Here is a 22,688-nt window from a genome sequence, read left to right as displayed (position 1 = left end):
ACGCCAGTGCTGGCATAGCTGGAAGGCCTGCGGGCACTGCTCACGGCCCCAGAGCCCTGGGGGAGCCTGTGTGTTGTGACTGAAAATGAGTAAAAGGTATTTTATGAAATTTCATAGGAGCTTTCAAAAGGAGCGTAGCAATAATTATTTGAAGGCAGTTGAACTGGAGAAAGCGGTGCTTGAATGTGTTGTGTTGGAAGTGACCTAGCATGCAGCTCCACGTTTCTTTGGGTAAGGTAGGTATATCACACTTTGGAAAGCAGTTGACATCTTTTGTCTAGTGTTGGAAATACAGTTTCACAACTAGGATTTTAGTATCATAACACCTACTTTCATTTATGCTCTCGAGACAGGTAGATCCTTTTTCCTAAATGAGAAATTCGGGTAGATAATTTGTACTTAAGAGTTTCATATTTTTCATTCATGGCAATGGGGGGGGGGCTGAGCCTTTGGATGGACAGGAGCCTTGAGATGTCCATGTGTGACCAGAGAGACCAGGTAACAGCAGAGGTCTCGTCTATCCCATGTGAAAGTTATCCAGGAAGCATTTCGCTATCACTTTGGTATAACAAAATTTCTGAACATGTTAGCATGTTCCAGATTTTGTAAAGTTTTCAGCACAACTCTAGCTGTAAACAGTTTGTTTACTCCACATGGTGTTATGTTTAACTCTTAAGGGATCTTTTTGGGGAAATCTTTTTTTAAAAACAGATCTGACAGTCAAATAGTCATCATTTGCTTTTTAGAAAATTAGCTTTATTCTGTTCTTCCATTGATAAAAATTTTAAGTTATTAATAGGAAACTCAATTTGTGGCCGTCCAGTCTTACTCCTTTGACTTGTAAAGCACAGTGCAGCTTATTCCTGGAGGGTTTATTCCAGGGTGTGTGAGAGCCACAGGAGAAGCATGAACTTGTTTTCGCCATTGATAGCATCACTCAAATATGTGATGATTTGGAAGAATAGCCTGTAGTTGAAATTACAGGTTCTAGTAGATTCAGTAGTCCCTTTATTTGCTGTGGTTTGAGACATCTGGTGGCGTGAAGTGTCTTTGAACGTAGGTAGCTGAAGGCTCACTCAGAAGCAAAGCCGTGTGTCTGGCATGTGCAGCTGCGTGCAGTTGTGTTTGGCTGTGCTCACCTCCATGTGTGGGGCGGACCATGCTGTGTTTCTCTGCCCGCGTTACCCTTCCTGTAGTTCCGGGGGTCGGATTGGTTCAGCGATTGAGGATTCCCTCAAATTGTGTCCTTCACAAAACAAGCCGCAGATTCCAAGGATTCTAGGCTTGATGTTGGAAACGCAGTAAGTCTTTTTTAATATCACGAAGGGTGTCAATGGTGTCGATAATGGCACAAGTGATGATTGGTCGTTCTCCCTCCTTGGAGCTCTTTCCGGGGCAGGTGTTAGAAGTTAGTAGCGTTGGTGTTGCTGTCGCCGTCCGCTCCGCGCACTCCAGCCCGTGTGCCTCACCTGCTGAGGTGGCTGTTCCCACGTGAGAAACATCATGGTGTGATCATCTTCCGAGTCCATTTTAATTTCTGTTTATTCGTTAATCTCCTAAAGCTTTAAAATTCTTGTTCATTATGTCTTGGTTACCTGCTAGCTGTCAGTACTCTGTTTAGGGAATATTACACTTGTTTTTCTTGTAAGCACTGCAGAGTTAGTTAACAAATGTTACTTTCAGAGGATCCAGTGGTAGTATACAGTTGGATATTATTACCCTGCCGTTGCTTCTCTGTCTGTGGTGATGAAATTTGGTCCTTAGCATGGTCAGTAACCGTGGAGGCAGATGTTACCATTTCTGGAGGGTTTCAAGCGCAAAATCATGTTTAGTGGATTTGAACACTTGATGATGTGGTCACGTGGGAGTTGAGTCAGATGACCCGGTCAGTGCCTTTTGTGTGCTTTCTAATATAGGCACGAGATTCTCTTACCTTTGAGGTCTTTTTGAGGTTGCCAGGACTTTGGTATTTGCTGGTTTAATGTGGTGCAAGTCCTTTAACAAAGACGTTGCCCCCGCACGTGCTAAAATTATTAAATTCTTCGTCCGTCACCATTTCCTTAGCTGTTAGAGTCATTCTCAGTGAATCTCTGCATTTTCACGTTAGGCACTTCCAAGCGCTGCTTGACTTGGGAAAGCAAATCTCGTTCCGAGTTAGTCATGGACAGTTGGGTGGCGACTATTAAATCTTTTCCGATTCTTGTGTCAAAACTTTTGGCAAATTTGCGCTTTCCAGCCTTTCTAGGGACTCGGAGTATTAGATGTAGCCCTTGGTGCTGAAGTCTGGCTAACCACTGAGGAAGGTAGGATAGGCCAAAGACTGTCGTTTAGGGTAAATTATTTCATGTTAGTGTTTATTTATTTATTTAGACAGAATCTCGCTCTGTCGCCTGGGCTAGAGTGCCGTGGCGTCAGCCTAGCTCACAGCAACCTCAAACTCATGGGGCCCAAGTGATCCTCCTGCCTCAGCCTCCCGAGTAGCTGGGACCACAGGCATGCACCGTGACCCTTGGCTAACATTTTTCCTATTTTTAGTTGATCATCTGATTTATTTACTTATTTTTATTTTTAGTAGAGACGAGGTCTCCTCTTGCTCAGGCTTGTCTAGAACTCCTGACCTTAAGCGATCGTCCCACCTTGGCCTCCCAGAGTGCTGGGATTACAGGGGTGAGCCACCATGCCCAGCCCATCTTTAAAAAGATCAAAGAAGGGAAGCTATTAATACAACGGCCCTTACTGTGCCAGAAATATTGAACTCACTGTGGCCACTGATTACCAAAGACCAGAACTGGCTGAGTTTTTTGGGTCTTGTTAGAAGTATGAATGGGCATCGAGAGGCTTGTTGCTGCGTTTGTAAACATTTGCTTCCTTGCTTTTGTGCAGGGTGTCAGTAGATCTTAAACTGTTTTTTTCCAAGGAGTTAACTTTAACGTCCTGGGTGAATTAAGTACTCAACCCAGAACCCTGAATAGACTTTCTCCCCCTTCCCTCGTACCCACCCATTCAGAAAATAAAAGACTCCTACGGTGGAGTGCCGCCCTGCAGGCACGTGCTCATAAGGACAAGAACTTGGTTGCCGCTGTGTCCCAGCCTGTGCGCGGGAGGTGTCCCTTAACTACGTGTTGAGTGAATCCAGAGGGACGATTGCCGTCGCAGGCCACTCATTTCAGGAACGCCAGTTGCCGGCATTCTGGCGCCTGGTTGTGGAGGACTTTTGGTGGGGACCGGCAGGAGCTTCCTCTTGGCTCGTGACGTTCCTCCGCCCCTCCTTGGCAGCACTGAGGAGCACACGAGGACGTGGTGTTAGATTCACAGTCCAGTCAGCAGACCCTGCGGATTGTTGCCGTGCTGCCCCGTTAGGCTTGCCTTGTCTCTCGAGAAGGGATCAGTGCTTCGCCCAGTTCCCCCGACTTTTCTCTCGGCAACTGGTTCTTGTGCTGAGCCAACAGGCACTCACAGCAAGGGGACAGGGAGGCTTTCCGAAGGAGGCTTGCGCTGAGGACTTGCTGCAGAGCTGGGTGGCTCCTCTTCTGCCTGTCCCCGCAGGCGCGGGGTTTGCCCTTGTGTGTGGCGGGTGCTGCGCTGAGTTCCTGAGAGCCCAGGAGGTGCTGCGGCCATGGGCAGGGTCTGAGCCCAGGGCGGGCAGGGAAGACCCGCCTGCCCCTAAGCACTGGGGCTACTGAAGCTGAAAGCCCCGACGTCCTGCCAGGAGCAACAGCTTGTGTGGAGTTGGGACCCTGCGTGTGACTTGTTTCTTACCTGCATTTCCCCCAAGTCGAGAACCTCGCTACCCGTCAGCCCTAAGCCAAGTAACTTCTTACCTGAAAGTTCAGGGTCGCTTTACATAAGGCCACGGCTCTCATCAAGCCAGCGCCAGACCCGGAGGGAAGTGGCTGTTCTTCAGGGGGCCCATCAGCCACAGCCTTGGCTGTCTGGGCCAGCGGCCCCTGCCCGGATGGGGCGGCCCCCCAGGCAATGTCCTGGGGACAGTCCATGCCGTACAGCAGGGACTGAGGGGCTCAGGGCTGAGCCCCTGCTGCTGCCCTCACCTAGCAGGGAGGACTGGGTTCCCCCGGTCGGGCCGGGCCCAGCCTGAGCAGTCTGCCTGGTGAAGGTCGCGCCTGCTGCTAGTCAGCACCTGCTGGGGCCTTGGCCCAAGTCCCTGGCAAATGTTTTTCCCCTGAACATTTGAGGTATTTGCGTAGAGTCATGTCCTTGTAGGAGCAGTTGCATTAAACAGGTACCTAGAAGTTGAGTAATTGGGCTGAGAAATGTGTGCATTTGAAATCAATAGTCACACGTTACTTCCAACAAAGCGTCTGCTCCACCAGCAGTGAGTGGGTCAAGGTCCCAGTGTCCTCACCCCCTGGGAGGTGCTGTGAACACTTGTGAAAACTTGTGTTTGCTTGGCTGATTAGGACAAGCATCTTGTTGCTATGTATGTTACCTGCATGTACCTGTTTTCCGGTAGACTTGTTCTCTTACTGATGTTGTAGGAACCCGTTATGTAATGGTTACCAGTCCCTTGCCTGCTTTGCTCAGGTGGTTTTCTTTTTAATCCTTCGGAAGTTTGTTCATGTGACTTACCCGTGTGGCAGTCTTAGTTACTGACAGAAGCAGGTGTGTGTGTGTGTGTGGCGCCTCTGGCTTAATGTCATGCTTCCAGAACTGATTATTACCCCATAGTTTTATTCTGTAATTGTACTTTGTTTAGTTCTTTAATTTGCTTGGAACGTATGTGTGTATTGAAAACATCTGAGTTTCTCACAATATCTCTGCCAGTGTTACCCACTCAGTGTTTGTTAGACATAAATCAGTTTTTGGATTCTCATATTTTGGTTCATTTCTACATCAGGATCACCCTTTCACAGTTTTATCTGCAAGGGCAGTTGGTGTGCAGGGCTGTGGCACGTACGATGAGCTCAGGGCCCCCCGCCTCTGTTGCTTTATTTAGTGAGTCACTTTGGGGAGACCTGGGTGTGCAGGAGCAGTGTGGTAGACGCGCTCTCTGCTCTTTTTACCTCTTGTTTTACGCACGGCTGTAACGTCGGTGTGAACGTGTTTGAGAAGGACCACTGCACCAGGCTGGCAGCGGCCTGCGTGCGTTTCCCCTTCTAGCTGATTACTGCGGACGACCAGGAAGGTCAGTGTGCTCTGGCGTTGCCTTCACCTGGTCACTTTGCTCTTCCAGTACTGTGGTTTTTTTTTTTTTTTTAATTTGGGAATAATTTTTTAGAAGTAGAAAATTCTATAAATTTCATCATACTTGTATCCATGTTTTTTCTTATCTAATCATTAATGTTGATATCAAGCATTTCTGTCTTGTTCTGCAGCAGGCGAGTTTTAGTATTTTACTGTGTGATTTTACTCTTGGTTTCTCAAACCCCTGCCTGGAGCCATCCTCCCGCCTCGGCCTCCCAGGGTGCTAGGATTTCAGGCGTGAGCCACCGCGCCCGGCCTCATTTGTTATTTTTTATTTGAGGTTTTGAAGTGTTGAACTATTTGATTACTCTTTTGATACAAGAGGTTTTAATATTTTTCATGTTTTTTGAACAAGTATCTCATTTTTGTCTTAAGTTTTTCTTCCTGTCCTCTTGGTTAATTGTGCTGCTGCAGAATGTTTATTTGCAGTCTTCTCATAAATGTAAAGTTCTAAAAATTTCTTTTGAGTTTGATTTATAAAAACATTTTTGTTGATTTCTAAGTCATTTGTAAGTTTTGTTTTCATTCATTCAAAACATGGCCTATGTCCAGGCGCGGTGGCTCACGCCTGTAATCCTAGCACTCTGGGAGGCCAAGGCAGGAGGATTACTTGAGCTCAGGAGTTCGAGACCAGCCTGAGCAAGAGGGAGACCCCGTCTCTACTAAAAATAGAAATTAGCCAAACAACTAAAAATAGAAAAAATTAGCTGGGCACGGTGGCGCATGCTTGTAGTCCCAGCTACTCCGGAGGCTGAGGCAGGAGGATCGCTTAAGCCCAGGAGTTTGAGGTTGCTGTGAGCTGGGCTGATGCCACGGCACTCTAGCCTGGGCAACAGAGCGAGACTCTGTCTCCAAAAAAAAAAAAAAAAAAAAAAAAAACATGGCCGATAACACATGCCTTGTCAGTTGTGTGAACTTCTATTCTACTGGGTGTTTTCTGTCTTGGTTAAGAAATTCTGTTGTTACATATCTACCTTTTTAGAAAATGTTTAAAATACTAATCCATCTGTAACTTGTGTGTCAGGTAGGAATCTCTTTCTCCTATGTGGGTATTTTGTCCTTCACCCACTGTGAAATGCGATTAAATTCTTAATGATTTGCTTGTCTTTGCCATTTTGGGGGAGGAATTTTATTGGGATCCCCCTAGTGCATAGTTTGTTAGGAACCGACGCTGTTTGTACGCTTCTGAAGGAGAAACCACGCATCACAACAAGAGCAGGTTTTGTCTTGGACGCTGAGGTGTGAGCTTGTCACGCAGCGAAGCAGGCTGGGTGTGCGTCCCAGTCTGGGTGTGCGTCCCAGTCTGGGTGTGCGTGGCTGCAGTGGAATTTGTAAAGCGCTACGCTTTATGGACAGCAATTTTTGGGGGAGGGGAGATACGGCATCTTGCTGCGGTAGTGTAGTGTGTCGCAAATAGCAACAGCAAGTGGTTAGCTTCAAAGTCAACACATAGTTCCTTCTGTTATCTGATGTTTAACACATTGCCTAGTTTTGCTTTTGATTTTGTGGTACAGAGACTTGCCTGGGAGCTTAGTGGGGTGTTTGCTGGGGTGGCAGGAGCCTGGCTTGGAGCCCCTGCACTCTGCTGCCCCCGCCGAGAGCGTCCAGGGAGGCGGCTGGTGAAGGCCGGTGCCCGTGCTGCCGGGAGCCTTCCGGTGAGTGTCCTGACGGGCAGACGGAAGAGCACTGGGAGAAACTGGAATTGCTGTCAGTGCACTTGTTTGTGAAATGAGCTTTAATGTCTCTAGATCAGCGGGGCGATGTGATTCTACAAACATTACAGCATTTGTTCTGCTTTATGATGTTCCTTTCCAAGATTTATTTCAATTGCACTCTCTGTCCGATAAAAGTGGTGCTTTGGACATGCAGGTAGATGGCTGCAGTGCTGGAGCTTGACCGAGGGACAGCAGGTCTCCTGGGGACACTTAAGGTGCACGGGATTCCGTTTGGAAGGAGCTGCCGCTCAGAAGTCGTGCTGCCGGTTCACGGGGTAGACCGCTGGGGTCGGGGGGCTAGTGGTGTTTCCTCTCTGCCCCTGACGAGATCCAGGTGTCCCCTGTCCCCCACCCTCAGCTTGGGTGGGGTCAGGCGGCTCCAGGAAGAGGAGCAGGACCCCCTGGGCTCTGGGGCGTGAGGTGGTGGCCTGCGGGGGCACCAGTGAGCTCCAGGCGCTCCACGTGTCACATGTTGGCAGCGTGTCATTCCTCGCTGCCTTCTGGGCCGGGTGTCAGCAGCTTCCTGGGAAGGCTGCTGTGCCAGTGTCGGGAGAGGGTCTCAACATGACCCGAGGCTGTTTAGGGTTCTGGAACCTCGGTCAGGAGGCTGCGTGTTGTGAGTTCCTAGTCCAGGAATGCAAACCGGAGGGAGCCAGGCGTGGGGAGGAGGCTGCAGAACTTGGGACGGTTCAAGTCTAAGGACCTTTTCAGACGTGAGCAGCCGCCACCCTCCTCCTTTTCTAGGTGAGAAAATGGAGGCCTGTACTTCCCTTGATTTCCATCTTGTAATTTTCCTCAAACCATCCCAAAGTCCCCGAGACGTGACAACAGCAGCTGGCAGTGCCGTGTTCCAGCCGCTGCGATCACAACTCGTCTCAGTGGATCCTGGCGACACCACCACCGGCTCCCTGACCAGGTGTGGGCGGGGCCTGCACGGGGCCTGCGGTGCTCTCCTGGCGTGCCCGGAGCCGGTGCTCTCGCTAGGGAGGCCGTGCCCAGAGCCGGCCCTGCTTCCCCGTCGCTCTGAGGAGGAGCTGTGCGAGCTGCTGCCCGCTGCTGGCTCACAGCACTTGGCTGGGACGTGAGCCGAGCAGCTGGTGGCTGGGACAGTGCCTGCCAAGCACCCATCCCTGCAGACCAGTCAGGGCTGCCCCGGCCGGGGAGGGTGGGTGCTGTGCACGGCGTCCTGACGCTGTGAAGGACCCTCCATGCCCGAGGCTTTTCAGCTGCGACACCGGTGCGGGGAAGTGGCCACAGCAGAGCTTTTGGGCTCCCTGGCCCCACGTGGCCTGCGTCACAGGCTGTCGTGGCTGGTCCGCTCTCGAGTCGGGGGCTCTGGCAGAACAGCTGCCGCTGTCTCCTGTGTTCCTGCCTGTGCTTCCCGCCGGCAGGCGCATCGCCTTGTAGTCAGCTGGGGTGCGCTTTTTGCTTTTTTTAAAAATGAACTTGGGTGTCATCCTTGCACAGGGGCTGTGTTAATCTTCTCTGTATCGTGCACGTGCTGCTGAGGCGAGCACCAGTGTGCTCTTTCTCCAGTTATTTCCACAGCTGGCCTTTGCTCCCCAAAGAAGCTCTGTCCTGACAGTCCCTGAGCAGCCATTAAGAATTACTGTGATTGTGGCCGCTGCGGCACCCGTTGTGGCTGCTCTGTCCTGCCGCTCAGCCCAGCCTGCACGCTGTCACCGGTGAGGTTTGTTCCTCTGTGTCGGGAGCGTGGATGGCAGAACTGCTGCTCCCCTGTTTGAAACTATTCGGGGCCTCCCTTGGCTTCTAGGATACTGTGGTGTGGCTTCTGGGACGGCGGTCCCCTCCCGTCCCGTCCCACCCCTGCTCCGTAACCCGCGTCCTCGCACTCCCCCAGCCAGAGGTGGTCTGTGCCTAACCGTGGTTTCCCCACGTCCCCCCTCTCCACGTGCCACGCCTGTCTCTTCCCCCTGGCACCCACGTCCGTGTGTTGCTGTGCTCCAGCCCCCTAGAGCAGGGCAGGCAGGGTCTCTGGGGTCCCAGTGCCTGGCACGCGTTCCGTGTCAGCGCGTCTGTCTGCTGCTGGGCCAGGCTGCGTGTTTGGGTGTTCGGGTGACCTCCGTTGTGAGAGTGGGGTTCACGGCTGCAGTTTGCATGGGATGCTAACCCCCCTCCCTCCGTCCCAGAAAAAAGCAGAAAAAGGAAGCAGCCCCAGCAAAGACTCTTGGATTGTGCATATTTGGGAGAAGTGGTGGTTTTTGTCTGTGGAAGCTTGTTTTCATCCGCATGTCAGCCAGACTCCTGCGCTGTATCCAGGCGCATCTGGGGAGGGACCGCAGCGTTGGCTGCGATGGTCGTTTGCTATGATGGTTGTGCTCGTGCGGCAGCTGCGGGGACGTTCCTGCAGTGACTGTGAGATGATTTAAGCGTGTTTTGGCTCAGGGAGATACTGGCAGATCTTGTTTTTGTTTTTAAATTTTATTCAACTTGCTGGTGTTTTTTTGGTATATTTAGTTCCCCAAATGAAAAAGAAACTTGAAATCTTGTAACCAGCCTACATTTTAGTATTAAATAATTTATAGGGCTTATTAGTTAGTTCATGCACAGGAAGAGTAAGGAATTATACCAAAATAGTACCTCATCTGTGGGTTGTAGAGTTAGATGTGATTTATTTACTTTTTTCTACAAGTAATGGGCTTTGTATAATAAATCGCTAAACTAAAATTGTTCACTCAGTAAATCTCGAAAGCAGAATGATCAGTGGTGTCACACGGGAAGTTTGGAGAAGGCTGTAGACAGACAGACACGGTGACTTTCTGGGAGCCTGACGCGTGGGGGAGGAGACTGAAGTGGCAGTTAATACTTCCTTTGGCTTTAATTAGGGGAATTTTAGGTTCTATCAAGAGGAGCCAGTGGCTCTGTGAGAGGTTGAGTAGGTTTCTTCCCGAGCGTGTGTGTTGTGAAGACACAACGGGTCTTGCGCACGTCCAGCCGTGACGAGAGCATCGGAGTGCTGCGGCAGCTCACACGGAGCTGTGTCCCTGCCGGCCGGGCAGGCCTTTCGCCGCGTGGCGCTGCCGCGTGTGATTCAGAAAGGCCGCCCTGGTTTTAAGACGCAGGCACTGCCTGTCACACCATTCGGGTCAGCGCGGGGCCGCCCGTGTGAGGTGGTCCCACGAGACTGTGATACCCTGGCTTTGCTGCTCCCTTTCTGTGTGGTGCGTTTGGACACACAAGTGCTGCTGCGTTGCCGGCGGTGTCAGCATGGTGCCGTGCGGGCGTGTGCCCAGGAGAGCAGCCAGGCATGCAGCCTGCACCATCGGGATGTCCCCGCAGTGGCAACGTCGCCTGATAACACGTGTCTCAGGACGTGGCCCTGTCACTAAGCAACCATGACGGTAGCTCGCCGGATGCAGCGTTTTTCTGCCCAGCCAGAAAGCGTGTGTAAAGCCAAACCTTGAATATGTTGGTTCCTAATAAGGTTTCGATGCCGTTGGTTTTGGTTTTTTTGTTTCTGTGTGAGGTGGGTCAAAGGGAAAGCAAGTTCCGGGGCAGCCTGAGTGTGGCTTGTGTGGCTGCATGTGTGCTGGGGGGTGTCACACTCACTGTGCTCTGATGGCTGCTGGGGGTGGACACCCGGCGGGACTGGTCCTGTGCCGCTCAGACATGGGCTCCTGGGCGTGGCGTGGCCGCGGCGGGAGGTGCCGGCAGGGTGGACGCAGCGTCCCTCCCTTCAGCCTAAAGCGCCTCTTGGGTCTTGACTTCCAGGAAATAAGGAATGTGGAGCCTGCGGCTGCTTGTTTGAAGCGAGCTGCCCTTTGGCCGCTGCAGTTTTCCAGGGCAGGGCAAGAGAATGTGTTGTTCCCAGCGGTCCTCAGGCCGCGTCCCTCTGGGATGCAGCTGCCCCATGTCGTGTGGGAAGGATGTTCTTCCAGGGTTGAGGTTTGTTCCTTTAGCGCTTTGGCTATGTCACACGGCTGTATACAGCAGGTGGGGTGTGTGTGTGTGGTGTGCGTGTTGCCTGCGTGCCCCCAGAAGGCAGGCAGCGGACACCTGGCTCAGGAGAGCAGTGGCCTCACCTGTGGGCCGAGTGTCCACCTGTCTCCTGGCCCAGGTTGCTTTTCCTGGCACCTCAGGAACCGGGAGGTTCACGGGGACCTGTCTGAGCTGGGCCTGTGCCCGGGCACCTGGGCCCTAGCGCTGCTTCTGGAGCGGTTGCCAAGGGGACCAGGCCAAGGAGCCGCCGCCCCGCACCTCACACCCGACCAGGGGTTGAGGGGCCAGGAGGTGGGGCCCTGCCTGGGGGCTGAGACCTGGGCTGGAGCCCACGTCCCCCTTGGGGCCATGGAGGGAGAGAAGTTTAAGGCCTGGGGCCGACAGGTCTGTGAGGAGGAGGAAGAGGGGAGAGAAGCAGAGCTCGCTCTGGGGCCAGTTGGAATTCCAGCCTCCCGTGGTCCCTCCAGTCCTTTGACAGAGGAAATGTGAGACTTGCACATCTGTGCAAAGCCCATCTCTGTAGGCTTCGAGATAACAAAAAGCTAGCTGTGAACATGGGGTATGTCTGTTTTCAATATTTGTGCATTTGGTGCATTTGTTTTCCAGATAGCAACCGTAACATCTTAGTGACTATTTTCCAAACAGTAAACACAAAACCGTGGAGCAGCTCTGGAGGCCGTCCAGGCTCAGGGGAGGTGGGAGGCGGGAGGCGTCAGGTGTCCATGCCGCAGGCAGAGCCTGGTATTGTACCCAGAGGGCGGCTCGGGTGGCCCTGGACTGCCCGGCAGGACTCTGAGGTACAGGCAAGGCTGGGAGCCGGACGGGGGACCAGGGCTGGGAGGGCCGGAGCTCTCTGCACGCTGCTCTTGATGTGGGGGCAGGCGTGGCTGCACTGAAAATGCAGAACAGGGAATGGCCAAGAGCTGCATCCCCCGGAAGCAGGTGCGGGGAACAGCCGCCTCCCTCGGCCATGTCCGAACCGCAGCAGCGCGCCCCCGACTCCCCGCGTCCCCGCTGCTGGCCCGGTGAGCAACCCAGGCGGAGAGCTCGGTGGGCAGGGCCCTGGGCGCTCAGCCACATCCCAGGCACGGAGGGTCAGTTGAGCATGTCACATCCCTGAAGCTTTAGTACTCGCAGAGTATAATCCTGCAAATCTTGCCGGGTACCGGGTGTGGCTCTGCCCGGAGATGGGATCAGCTCGACTGCCCCGTGGGAGCCGCGGGGCGAGTGCTGATGTTTGGTCTCAAAAGTCCCTCCTGGGTGGGCGGGGCCTGTGTGCCCCCGTGGGCACCACCAGGACGGGGCTGCAGCTTGGGGAGGGGACCCAGGAGCCACAGGACACAGCCAGGTGAGTCGCAAACTCTTCCTGGCCACGGCTCCCCTTCCTCCTCCTCCTCCTCCTCCTCCCCCCCTGCTTTGGATTCCAGAGTCAGACTTGGAAGTCGCCTCACCAGAAACGGTCATTTCGTGACACCATTCTCGTGTGTCCTCTTGGAGGGGTCCAGGGTAGCTGGGAACATGTGTGACTAGCTGACGTGCTCGGTGCCGGGTGCTCATGTCACAGGCCCCGGGGGCGCTGGCTCCTAACCGCCCCTCATCCCGTGGCTGGGACCCTCTCTGGGAGACCTGCAGGTGTCCTGGCGACACGGTGTCCGAGAAACCTCCGTGTGCGCCGACACCGGTGTTCAAAGCCTGTGCAGACCGAGTGCGTTTTCGTGCTCTCGTGGGACCGCAGGCCCCGGCCAGGTAAGCACACGGGGTCCCGAGTGGAGAACTTGCCTCAGCTCCGTGCTCAGCGCTGGTGCCCAGGGAGCGTTCTCAGGCGCCGCCGGTCTCGCCAGCAGCCCTGGGGCCTCCGGCCGGACCCGCAGGGCAGGTGTCGCAGTGGCTTGTGAGGTACTGGCCCTGCCAGCTCGCAGTTGCGTTTATGGTGCTTGGTTAATGGGCTCCAAAAATCCTGTGTCTCTGTGTCCGGAGGTGGGGAATGGGACCGGCGTAGGTCGAAGGTGGGCACCGAGGCCTGTCGCCTTGGCAAGCGTCCGCTGAGTTTGGAACACGGCTGAGCCCTTCCCGAGTGCCGTGACATGGGTGCTGCGCATGTGTGGGCGTCAGGAGGGCCACCGGCCCGTGAGGGGCACGGGGCCAGGCCGTGGTCTCCCCACAGGTGGGCTCTGTGCTGTGTGGCAGGGGGGCGAGGGCCCTCCCTGGCCGCTGCTGTTGGCCTCTCCAGGGCAGGGCCGCAGTCGAGGGCCCAAGAGAAGGTTGCGCTGCTGAGCGTGGGCCGGTCCCCGGTGCCGGGCAGGGCGTGTGTGACGAAGCCCAGGTCTGGGCCGAGCTGAGGACAGACTCCTGCTCGGCCGGGCCCACAGGAGCTGGTAAACGGTGTGTGGACTGGTTTATGGACAGCCCTAACACCCGTGTCTCTCTGTCCATCTCATTTCCAGATGTTTCTGTGGGCGGACACTCCCTGCGGTGGGTGGGAGCGGGGTGGGAGCTCAGCGCGTGGGGGGCGCTTGCGTCTGCCGAGGGGGGGCTGCCTGTCTGCACCCGGCAGGGAAGGCGCCTTCAGCCCGCTTGCCCCGGGGTGCGAGGACGTGTCTACAAGGTGCTTGGTGGCAGTCAGTCACGAAGAGTAAACGGGCATCTTCTCTCCTCGAGGAGCAGCATCTAAGGGGACCAGGAGTTCCAGGGCTCTGGTCTCGGTTTGTGGCTGCAGTTCCAGCCGGGCCTTTTTCTTACACGTCCATGCAGTGGCTGCTAATCAAACTGACAGAGGATCAAAGAAATCCTTCAGTGAATAGTATTTGTTTTCTTATTTCATTCTTTGTTTCCATCCAATGTGCAATTTTTTTTTCTCTTTTTCAAAAGATCAGTGCAAACACAACTTTCAGAGCCCTGCATGTCTGCCCGGGGGTGCATGTGCGGCGTGCTGGCCCGTGCCCGGGCCGGGCTGGGAGCCGGGGTGCTTCCCGGGAGGCCGGGAGCAGGTCTGTCCACTCCTCGTGCATGCAGACTTGGGCCGGCACCAGGCGGGCACAGGTTCTGGGATTAGAGCCACCTGAGAATGAAATTGCCAGGTAGACGTGACGCCTTTTCCTCCAGGGCGTCCCGCTTGATTTTGACGACGGAATTTGTCGAGGGACTTGTCGAGGGACGCGTACTGGTGGGGAAGACACGTTGGCTGTGCCTTCTGAAGCCGCCGGTGTGCGGAGGTGGGGCTGTTCCTCCAGCCCCAGAGGCAGCTGTCTGTGGCTGCTGTGTCTGTCCCCCTTGGAAGGTGAGGCTCGGGCCCCAGCGGTGCCGGGGACGCAGTGACATAATTCTTTTCTTCTCCTTCTGCAGAGCGGTGGTGGCTGAAGCGATGGTGACCCGTGGACAGCGTGGATCCCTTGCCCCGAGGGCGTGTCGCTGGCCGGGACGCCCACTCACCCTCTCTCCATGCTGTGCTTTCAGGTGTGGCGGACGAAGACGCCCTGGCGCAGGAGTGCATGCGGAGAGGCCAGAGTGCCCTGCCGGCCCGGCCCGCCAGCGCCCGCTCGCCCAAGTCACCGTGGCCGGCCTCGGCGGTCAGACACGCACCCCACCACATCATCGAGGAGGAGGGTCAATACGAGCGCCCGAGGGTCTCCGGGCCCTGGGAGCCTGCCACGTCCTCAGCAGGTGTGCACAGGGAGGCTGGTGCGAAGCCTGTCCAAAGCGCTGCTTCCCCCGAGGCCCAAGGACAGAGAGGCCAGAAGCCGCACCTGTGCTGCTGTGTGCTCACCTGAGCGGGCAGCCACTGCCCCACCTGCCCCCTGGAGCTCCTCCCGGAAGGCGGGCCCGCGCGGGGCCAGTCCTCCCACGATTAAAGCCGGGTCCCCGTCTCCCGGGATGTGTATGAAGCCGGTGTCTGGGCACAGGCGGAGGAGCTGCCGGAGCGGCAGGTGCTGCCTCTACCTTCCCCGCACCTCCTTGTGCCTTTGTATCAGCGCTTGCGGTTGCCACCCAGCCCCTGTGCCTGCGCCCGCCAGCCCCTCGCCCTCTCTGCTTTCCGCATGGGCTCAGAGCAAAAGGCGCCTGCAGTCCGGCCTGTGTCGGGCTCCCGGGGTGGGGTGGGCAGTTCCCTGTGGTCGGCATGGTCTCCGAGGGGCATGGGCCCTTAGGTTGACCCGACGGAGCCCTGGAGCCCAGTGGAGGTGCCCCTTGCCCCTTGCCCCTTGCCCCTTGCACTGCTCGGGGGGGCTGGAAGTGTTTGTGCTCAGGGCTGTGAGTGGCCAAGTCGGCCGCAGCAGGGTGGCTTGTGGGGGAGACGCTGGTGTTTGAAGCTGTGTCAGGTGACTCAGGTGTGTGTCGCGGGGTTCATTCCATGGCCTTGGGCAAAAGTACTGTCTAGGCAGAAATGAGAGATGGGAGTCGGCTCTTCTCCTTTCTTAGAACTTTCTGCTGGAAAATCAATCCCTTGAAGTCCCGTCTGGCTCTTCTCAGATGAAGCGGAGTTGTCCATCGTGGTTTTAGGGGACAGAAGGAAACATGCCACCAATGTAGAGCTTAGAGTCACTTTGCCCTGGGGTGGACACAGCTGCCCTGCCCCGTGAGTCTCCTATGGAGCCGACCCGGCGGGGCAGGTGTGGGCTGTGAGCGTTCAGAAAGCCCTCGCTGCGTGGGCGGGACTGTCGGAGGGTCCCAGGGTCGACTGTCACCTGTTGGTACTGCAGGGTCTGAGCGTGGGTCGGGGCAGTGTCAGGTTGAAGGGTCTTTGTAAGGTGCAGGGCAGAGCAGGGTCATAGATCCAGTTTCCCTGGGCAGGTGCCGTTTAAGCAGTTTGGGCTGGAAAGGCAGGCACCGCACGCCTGGCCTGCTGGTACCTCATTTCCCGGCTCCCAAGAACTAGGTGTGCGGGTGTGGGGCTGCCCGGAGGTGCCCCGGTTCCAGGAGCAGCTGGCCTCTTGGAGGAGGGGCCGTGGGAGGGGTCACGCAGACAGGGCCCCAGGGTCACCTGCATACTTACTCCAAAGCCGGGCTGGTCTCTTTGGAGGGCAGCGTTGCCGTGGGTTCCCAAAGACCACGCCTGTCAAGTGAAAGGTAGAGCTGCTGCTGCGGCAGATTTTTGGCAAAGTAGGATTCAGTAGTAAAGTCAGGACGGCGATTCTTCCCACCAAATCTCACTGTTTTGTCAGTTTTTGTCATCAGGTTCCCAACAAGATACCTTTTTTGGGTAGGGAAGAGTGGTTAACTTAGAAATCCCAACACCAGGTGGCAGAAGCTAGAGGAGTTTTGGGCATCTAGGGGCCTCAGGGAGCAGCAGGCGGCCAGGAGCCGCCTCCTCTCTGGTCTGTTCCTTCTGTTCAGTCTAGTTGTGAGGCCTTGAAGAGTGTCAAAGTTGAATCATTGAAGAATTAAAGATGGTTTTCATACGAATGTATAATGAGAATATGTGGAAGGCTTTTAGTTTTTTTTTGAGACAGGGTCTTGCACTGTCACCTGGGCTAGAGTGTCATGACGTAGTCACAGCTCACTGCAGCCTCACACCCCTGGGCTCAAGCGATCCTCCTGCCCCAGCCTCCTGAGTAGCTGGGACTGCAGGTGCCACCACCACGCCCGGCTGATTTCTGTATTTTTGTGGAGACAGGGTCTCTTGCTCAGGCTGGTCTCCACCTCCTGGCCTCCGCAGTCCTCCCACCTCGGCCTCCCAGAGTGCTGGGATTACAGGAGTGAGCCACCTTGCCTGGCCCCAAAAACTTCTATTTAACTTCTTATTGAGAGACACCAAATCTGATTCAGAGGAAGATTCCAGAAACTGCTAGAGTAGAAAAAAGGACAGATTGGTTTGCATCTCTGCAAAAACCGCCCACAACGTGCTCATCCAGCCTGGCAGAGTCTGGGTGCTGAGCGGCGGTGAGGGTATGTGAGGGAGGTTGTGTCCCTGTAGCGTCCTCCCTGACGTTCCTGGACTGAGGACTGAAAGCCTCGCTGCCCGAGAAGCCTCTCGTCCCAGGAAACCGGCACTTTTCCAGGCTGGAATGAGCTGTCACTCAAGATGCAGCCTTCAGATTGTACATGAACTGCTTATGTGAGGATTTCCCGTGTCACGGCGTGTCTAACACAGCTCACTGTCGGGGAGCAGCTCAGGGAGCCCAGGCGTTCGGGGAGCGGCGAGTTCGTGTTCAGCCTCGGTGGCTGGCTGCGCAGGCAGCTCTGGTTGGTGCTGTGCAGGTGAATGGGCGGAGAGGTACTTGGCTTGCTGGCATTTGCCGTTTGGTTGACTGTGCTGTTGCTTTAAATTACTGACCTCCCCTCAGACCTGCCCTGGCCCGTAGAAGCACAAGTGCTTGTGTGTTTCGTACTGGATGTCACCTGGAACCAGTGACTCAGAAAGTAAAACTTTGGAAAGGACCAGTGTTACTTTGCATCTGTGAACGCCGCATGTCCTGTAAATCCATCAAGAACACAAAACCATTAAAAAGGAAAGTTAAAATTATTGAACCTGAAAAAAAATCTTTATGAATGAAAGAATAGAATTGGTCCTTTAACTTTTTTTTTTTTGGTTTTAAGAAAGCAACTTACCCAGAGATGCTGTAGAATGTTTCTCTTTAGTTCCATCTTTAATTCCAATCTTTAAAGATTGGAATTTAACCCTGTTACTAGCTTTTGATAGCTTGAAGTTTTTTTTTTTTTTTTTTTTTTTGAGACAGAGTCTCACTGTGTTGCCTGGGCTAGAGTGCCGTGGTGTCAGCCTAGCTCACAGCAACCTCAAACTCAAGCAATCCTCCTGCCTCAGCCTCCCGAGTAGCTGGGACTATAGGCATGCGCCACAATGCCTGGCTAATTTTTTCTATATATATTCTTAGTTGTCCAGCTACCTTCTTTCTATATTTTTTTTAGTAGAGATGGGGTCTAGCTGTTGCTCAGGCTGTTCTTTAGCTGTTGCTCAGGCTGTTCTCAAACTCCTGAGCTCAGATGATCCTCCCATCTCGGCCTCCCAGAGTGCTAGGATCACAGGCGTGAGCCACTGTGCCTGGCCTGAAGTTTCTTTTTAATGAAACTAACTTGGGTATTTATACATGTTAAGAATAACACGTAGTAGTTCCTCAGAGTATTTTTCTATAGGACATGCTGTTTAAGTAGTCAGTTTATTATCCCTAGCCCAGAAAGGATGGGTAGTAGTTGTGTTACTCTTTTAAATGAGCACCTATTATTTTTTTTTTTCTGGGTCAGGGGCCAAGGCGGGAGGATCACTTGAGCCCAGGAGTTGGAGGCTGCAGGGAGCTATGACTGTGCCACTGCACTCCAGCCTGAGCGACAGAGAGAAACCCTGTGTCAGTGGGGAAAAAAATGCCTTGTAGCAGAAGTGGCTGAGAGCCCCACTCTTTGGTTGTCATCGTCGAGGCTGGACGTGCCAGCCGGGTAACACGATGTCTGACCGGGGTCCGTTTTGGTCAGAAGGACAACGCAGGAGGTGCAGCGGGGGGACCTGGGAGGGTCCCTGGCCCCTGTGGGAAATTGCCAAAGGTGAGGATCAGCCCGTTAGTGCTAGTCAGACAGACTCTTTTTTTTTTTTTTTGGTTTGTTTAGAGACGGGGTCTTGCCGTGTTGCCCAGGCTGGAGTGCAGTGGCTGTTCACAGACATGTTCATGGCGCTATAGCCTTGAACTCCTGGGCTCAAGAGATCCTCCTGCCTCGGCCCCCTGCGTAGCTGGGAGTGCAGTTTTTGGTTTATTTTATGTAATCGAATCTGCTAGGAGGAAAAGAGGCCATCCTCACCTCACTGCACGAGAAACGTAAACTTTAAAACTTTGCTTTAACTAAAATGAGTCAGAACACAGAAAGCCACTGTTGGAGACATCAGCCCCTCGATCGATTGGGGTTCCAGAGAACCGCCCACGAGGGCTTTCCAGTTCAACTGCTGCACGCGCGCTGTTTGTCACCGCTTCGCACGAGGGCTCTCTGACTCGCTGCTCTTGTGTCAGGGGTCACCGCCCCGGCACCTGCACTACTTCTGACTCCCGCCCGCCTGCAAACCCCTGACCGTCCCTGCTGTGCTTCCAGCCGAACCTGGGGCCTAAGTTCGGAAGCACCTTGTCTGGAGGCTCACCTGGCAGGGCGGCCGTCACACCCCTCTGTGCCACCTGGTGTCACTAAGCCGTTGGGGAGGGTCGGGGAGGGTCCAAGGGTCCCAAGCGAGCTGTTTGCACCTGCTGGCTCTGCCCTGGGAGGCAGTTTCAGGTCAGCAAGGGCCCTTAGGACCCTTTGAAGGTGCCGTCTCTGGCCCTCCTTGTCCTGCCCTGTGGCTTCCTCGATCGCCGCCTTCCCCCAGGGCAGCCTTTGTGGCCCCAAGTCCCCAGAGCAGGCCCCTGGGCGGTGGCTTTGGGAGCAGCTCCTTGGTGACTCGGCGCAGCAGCTGCGTCTGCTCAGCCCTGTCTTTCTTTCTTCCAGTAACTTCCAGGCAACTTCCCTAAATTTGTGGCGTTGACGCTTAGCCTCTCGTGGAGTGGGACATCCCCTTGTGCTGCTCTGGTGGGGCAGCTAAGGCACACTCGGTTTGCACGGAAAGCTCACGTGAGCTCCAGCCTGTGCACGTGTGGGCTGTGAGCAAACGTGGTGCGCCGTGCTCGTGGGCTAGGCCTGCAGGCTGTGTCTGTCGAGGCCCGTGTCCCCTCCTGTGGAGCAGGGCTCAGGGGCAGAGCCGTGTCCAGTCACGTGGGCCACGGGCTCTGAAGGGCATGTCTGAGAGTCCACTGCTGTGGGCGACCAGAGCGAACCACATTCAGTGGGCTCCGCCTCGGAACACGCTTGTCGGCACGGGAAGTGGGGTCCCGCTGGGTGACGGGTCGGCTGCTGGGGCCGCCTGGTGGCTGCAGGTCTCCGGGCGGGTCCCGCGTGCCGGCCCTGTCTGCAGACTGCCCTGTGCTCTGACCCGTCTCCCGTGAGAGGCGGCTCCGTAGTGTCGGATGGTGAGGATATTTGACGTGGCCTTTGGCAGGTGTGGGGCGCGTGTGTTAAACCCCAGGCCCGCCTGGTTCTCTGCCGGTGTGTCCTGGGTTCGGGTCAGTCAAGCCCTTAAGTTGATTTCCTGTTGCCCAAATTCACCATCAGGCCCAATTCCTCCCGCACGTCGGCGTAGGCCAAGTCTAGGATGGTGTCTGCAGGACCGAAGTCAGAGTTCTTTATTTCTGGCCCTTTCGACAAAACGTCCGGAGGGTGAATGTGTCTTTCTCCTTTGGCTTCAGCTGGCGAGGTCAGTCGCACAGTTGTTGACTTTCAGCACATAATGTGGGGACAGAGGAAGGTTTCCGTCCTCAGATAGGAGATGGGGACTTTGCTGAGCCGAGTCCCGCAGAGCCCAGCCCAGCGAGGCTCTCCCTGCAGGACGGCCTCGCGCTCCGGCCAGCGCTGGGGGAGGCCCAGGGGACACTCAGATTCCCGCCCCGGAGGTGGGAGTGGCGTGGCTAGGTCAGAGGACCAGCGTGGGCTAGGTCAGAGGACCAACGTGGCGTAGGTCAGAGGACTGACGGGGTCCCGCATGGAGGTGCACCTCCCGCAGAGCTGCCCCCAGCTGTGCTGCTGGGGCAGGGGAGGGGCCGGGCCCCAGACACTCAGGTATGAGTATGGGATTTCTGCGCTTTTAAAAGGCAATTCATGTTTTCATTGAGATTTAAATGTGGCCCAGAAAGGTGACTTTGTTGCCTTTTTTTTAAACATGAGGAAATACTTAGAAAACATGTTTGCCTCTTAGTGGGGAAGCCCTGCTGCTCTGCAGTGTTTGACAAGCCGTGTCTTCGTAGGGTTCAAGGAAGGTGGCAAGAGGAAGAAGCAGAAGCAGAAAGAGGAGTCGAAGAAGAAGAAGTCGACCAAGGGCAACCACTAGACGGGACTGGCCGGGCACGTGGCACTGGCCCTGGCGGGCGTCAGCGCACGGCCTTGCTCAGTGCGCGGCTGTGCACACCCCCTAGGTAGCAGCGTCTTCAGTCGGGCCTTGTCCCGGGGCCGCACTCACTGTAATCAGGACTAATAGCAGGAATGTGACGTGTGATCGTGCATCAGTCAGGCAGGGACGTCGGGAGGAGGAGCTGGGGACATGGGTGGCGGCGGTAGGAGCTGGGACGCAGCCTCGAGTCTCTCACTCTGCTCTGCTCACGCCAGCTCCGCCTGCGTCTTCCTCCAGAGCCGCCCGCGCCCCGGTCAGCCCCCAGCCCCCAGCCCTGTGCACACGGCTGAGACAGCCGTAGCCGTAGAAGTATAGTCAGGGCCAGGCAGTAACGGGGCGCGTGTCCGTGAGACGACTTCCTTTCCCGACGCCGGGTAGCGTCTGCACGCAGAACGTAGCTGAGCGCAGCGTGACTGAGCCGTGAGGTCACCGCACAGTGACCGTGGCTGTCAGGGCACTTCCAGCCACCCGCGTGGTGGGCTGTCGGGAATCGCTTCAGGTGGAAAATCATTGCTTATATTTATTATTTCAATTTTAATCCTGTCTGGGTAATCCAAATTTAACTTCAAATATTGTTTAGTTTTTGCTAAATTTCATCCTTTTTTTCTTGGATCCATAATTGTTCTTTTTAGCAAAAATTTTGCTCAGCAAACCATCTCTAGGTTTTGAAGGTAGGGTCACGCTGGGCTGTTTATAGACACATGAAAATAATCAGATATTGAGCAAGAAAGTTGAACTAAATATTTCAGTTTGCAAATATTGGCTCCTTAAAAATAATTATTCTATTCCAGCTAGATTCTGCCCGTTTCCCCTGGTTACTCATTCGCATGACATGCAACTTAACCCGTTCCTGCCGGGGAAGGTTGGAAGCCGCATCGCCTTAGCCTTTTTCTGGCACGTTCCCTCTCGGTGACTGATTTCTTCCTTTTTAACATGAGGATCTGTTGTTGACACTGCTTTCTCCTTTGTCCCCTTGGAAGCGAGGGCATCCTAAAAAGCTTCGATGTGAGTTAAAAATGCCAGCAGTTCTCATGCATCACGGTTGACACTGGGAGCTTTGGCACAGTCCACGCAGCAGAACCGCAGGCGCAGAAGCCCGGGAGCAACGTGGTCCGTGGTTCTGAAACGCCTCGAGCAGTTGGCATCGTGTGTTTATTGGGGTTTGTGGGGAGGGGGTGCAGGCGGTTGGGCGGGGGTGGACTGGTGTTTGATGCTTTTCGTGGGAAATGGAACCCTGAGTGCATAATGTATTTTAAGTGCTACCTACGTCAATAAAGTATGTTCCTGAGTACAGCTCGCCTGCCGTCATTACAACCGTCAGTCAGCTGCACTGTCACTGCTAATTAAAAATAAAAGCAATTCTTCAACATTTCAATTGTGAAAGAAAAAGTGATATTTTGGGGGCAAATGGCTAGATTCCGAGGTGCATTGGTTTTTTTTTTTTTTTTTTTTTTTTGAGACAGAGTCTCGCTCTGTTGCCCGGGCTAGAGTGAGTGCTGTGGCATCAGCCTAGCTCACAGCAATCTCAAACTCCTGGGCTCAGGTGATCCTCCTGCCTCAGCCTCCCGAGTAGCTGGGACTACAGGCATGTGCCACTATGTCCGGCTAATTTTTTTTTTTCTGTATATATTTTTAGTTGGCCAGATAGTTTCTTTCTATTTTTAGTAGAGACGGGGTCTTGCTCAGGCTGGTCTCGAACTCCTGAGCTCAAAGGATCCACCTGGCTCGGCCTCCCAGAGTGCTAGGATTACAGGCGTGAGCCACCGCACGGAGGTGCATTCTTGTAAGATGAAAACATGACTTTAAAGCGGGAACCGCCAGTGAACATGCACCGTGCAAACCCACAGCCCGTGTGGCACGGAGGGGAACCGGCCCTAGAGAAAGTCCTCGCGACTCTCTCTGCTCTG

General features: G+C 54.7%; 1 protein-coding gene and 1 pseudogene across 2 annotated transcripts in view; one reads left to right on the top strand and one right to left on the bottom strand.

Moving 5' to 3' along the window:
- The window catches only part of DNAJB6 (DnaJ heat shock protein family (Hsp40) member B6), a 55,354-nt gene extending 33,282 nt beyond the window's left edge, over positions 1–22,072 (top strand). The window contains exons 9-10 of one of the 2 annotated variants that reach the window (XM_045564792.1): positions 14,331–14,537; positions 20,639–22,072. In XM_045564792.1, coding sequence (XP_045420748.1) covers positions 14,331–14,537; positions 20,639–20,721 — 290 coding nt within the window. In that variant the 3' untranslated portion in view covers positions 20,722–22,072. Of the gene's footprint in view, positions 1–14,330; positions 14,782–20,638 lie in introns of those variants that run through there. The other variant, XM_045564791.1, reaches the window with a different exon arrangement.
- Positions 8,354–8,444, bottom strand: LOC123647847 (annotated as a pseudogene).
- Positions 22,073–22,688: the final 616 nt, after the last annotated feature.

The sequence above is a fragment of the Lemur catta genome, chromosome 11, assembly GCF_020740605.2.
Source record: "Lemur catta isolate mLemCat1 chromosome 11, mLemCat1.pri, whole genome shotgun sequence".
NCBI lineage: Eukaryota > Metazoa > Chordata > Mammalia > Primates > Lemuridae > Lemur > Lemur catta.
The sequence above is the reverse complement of the archived record's forward strand: the minus strand, read 5'-3'. Positions and strand labels throughout refer to the sequence as shown.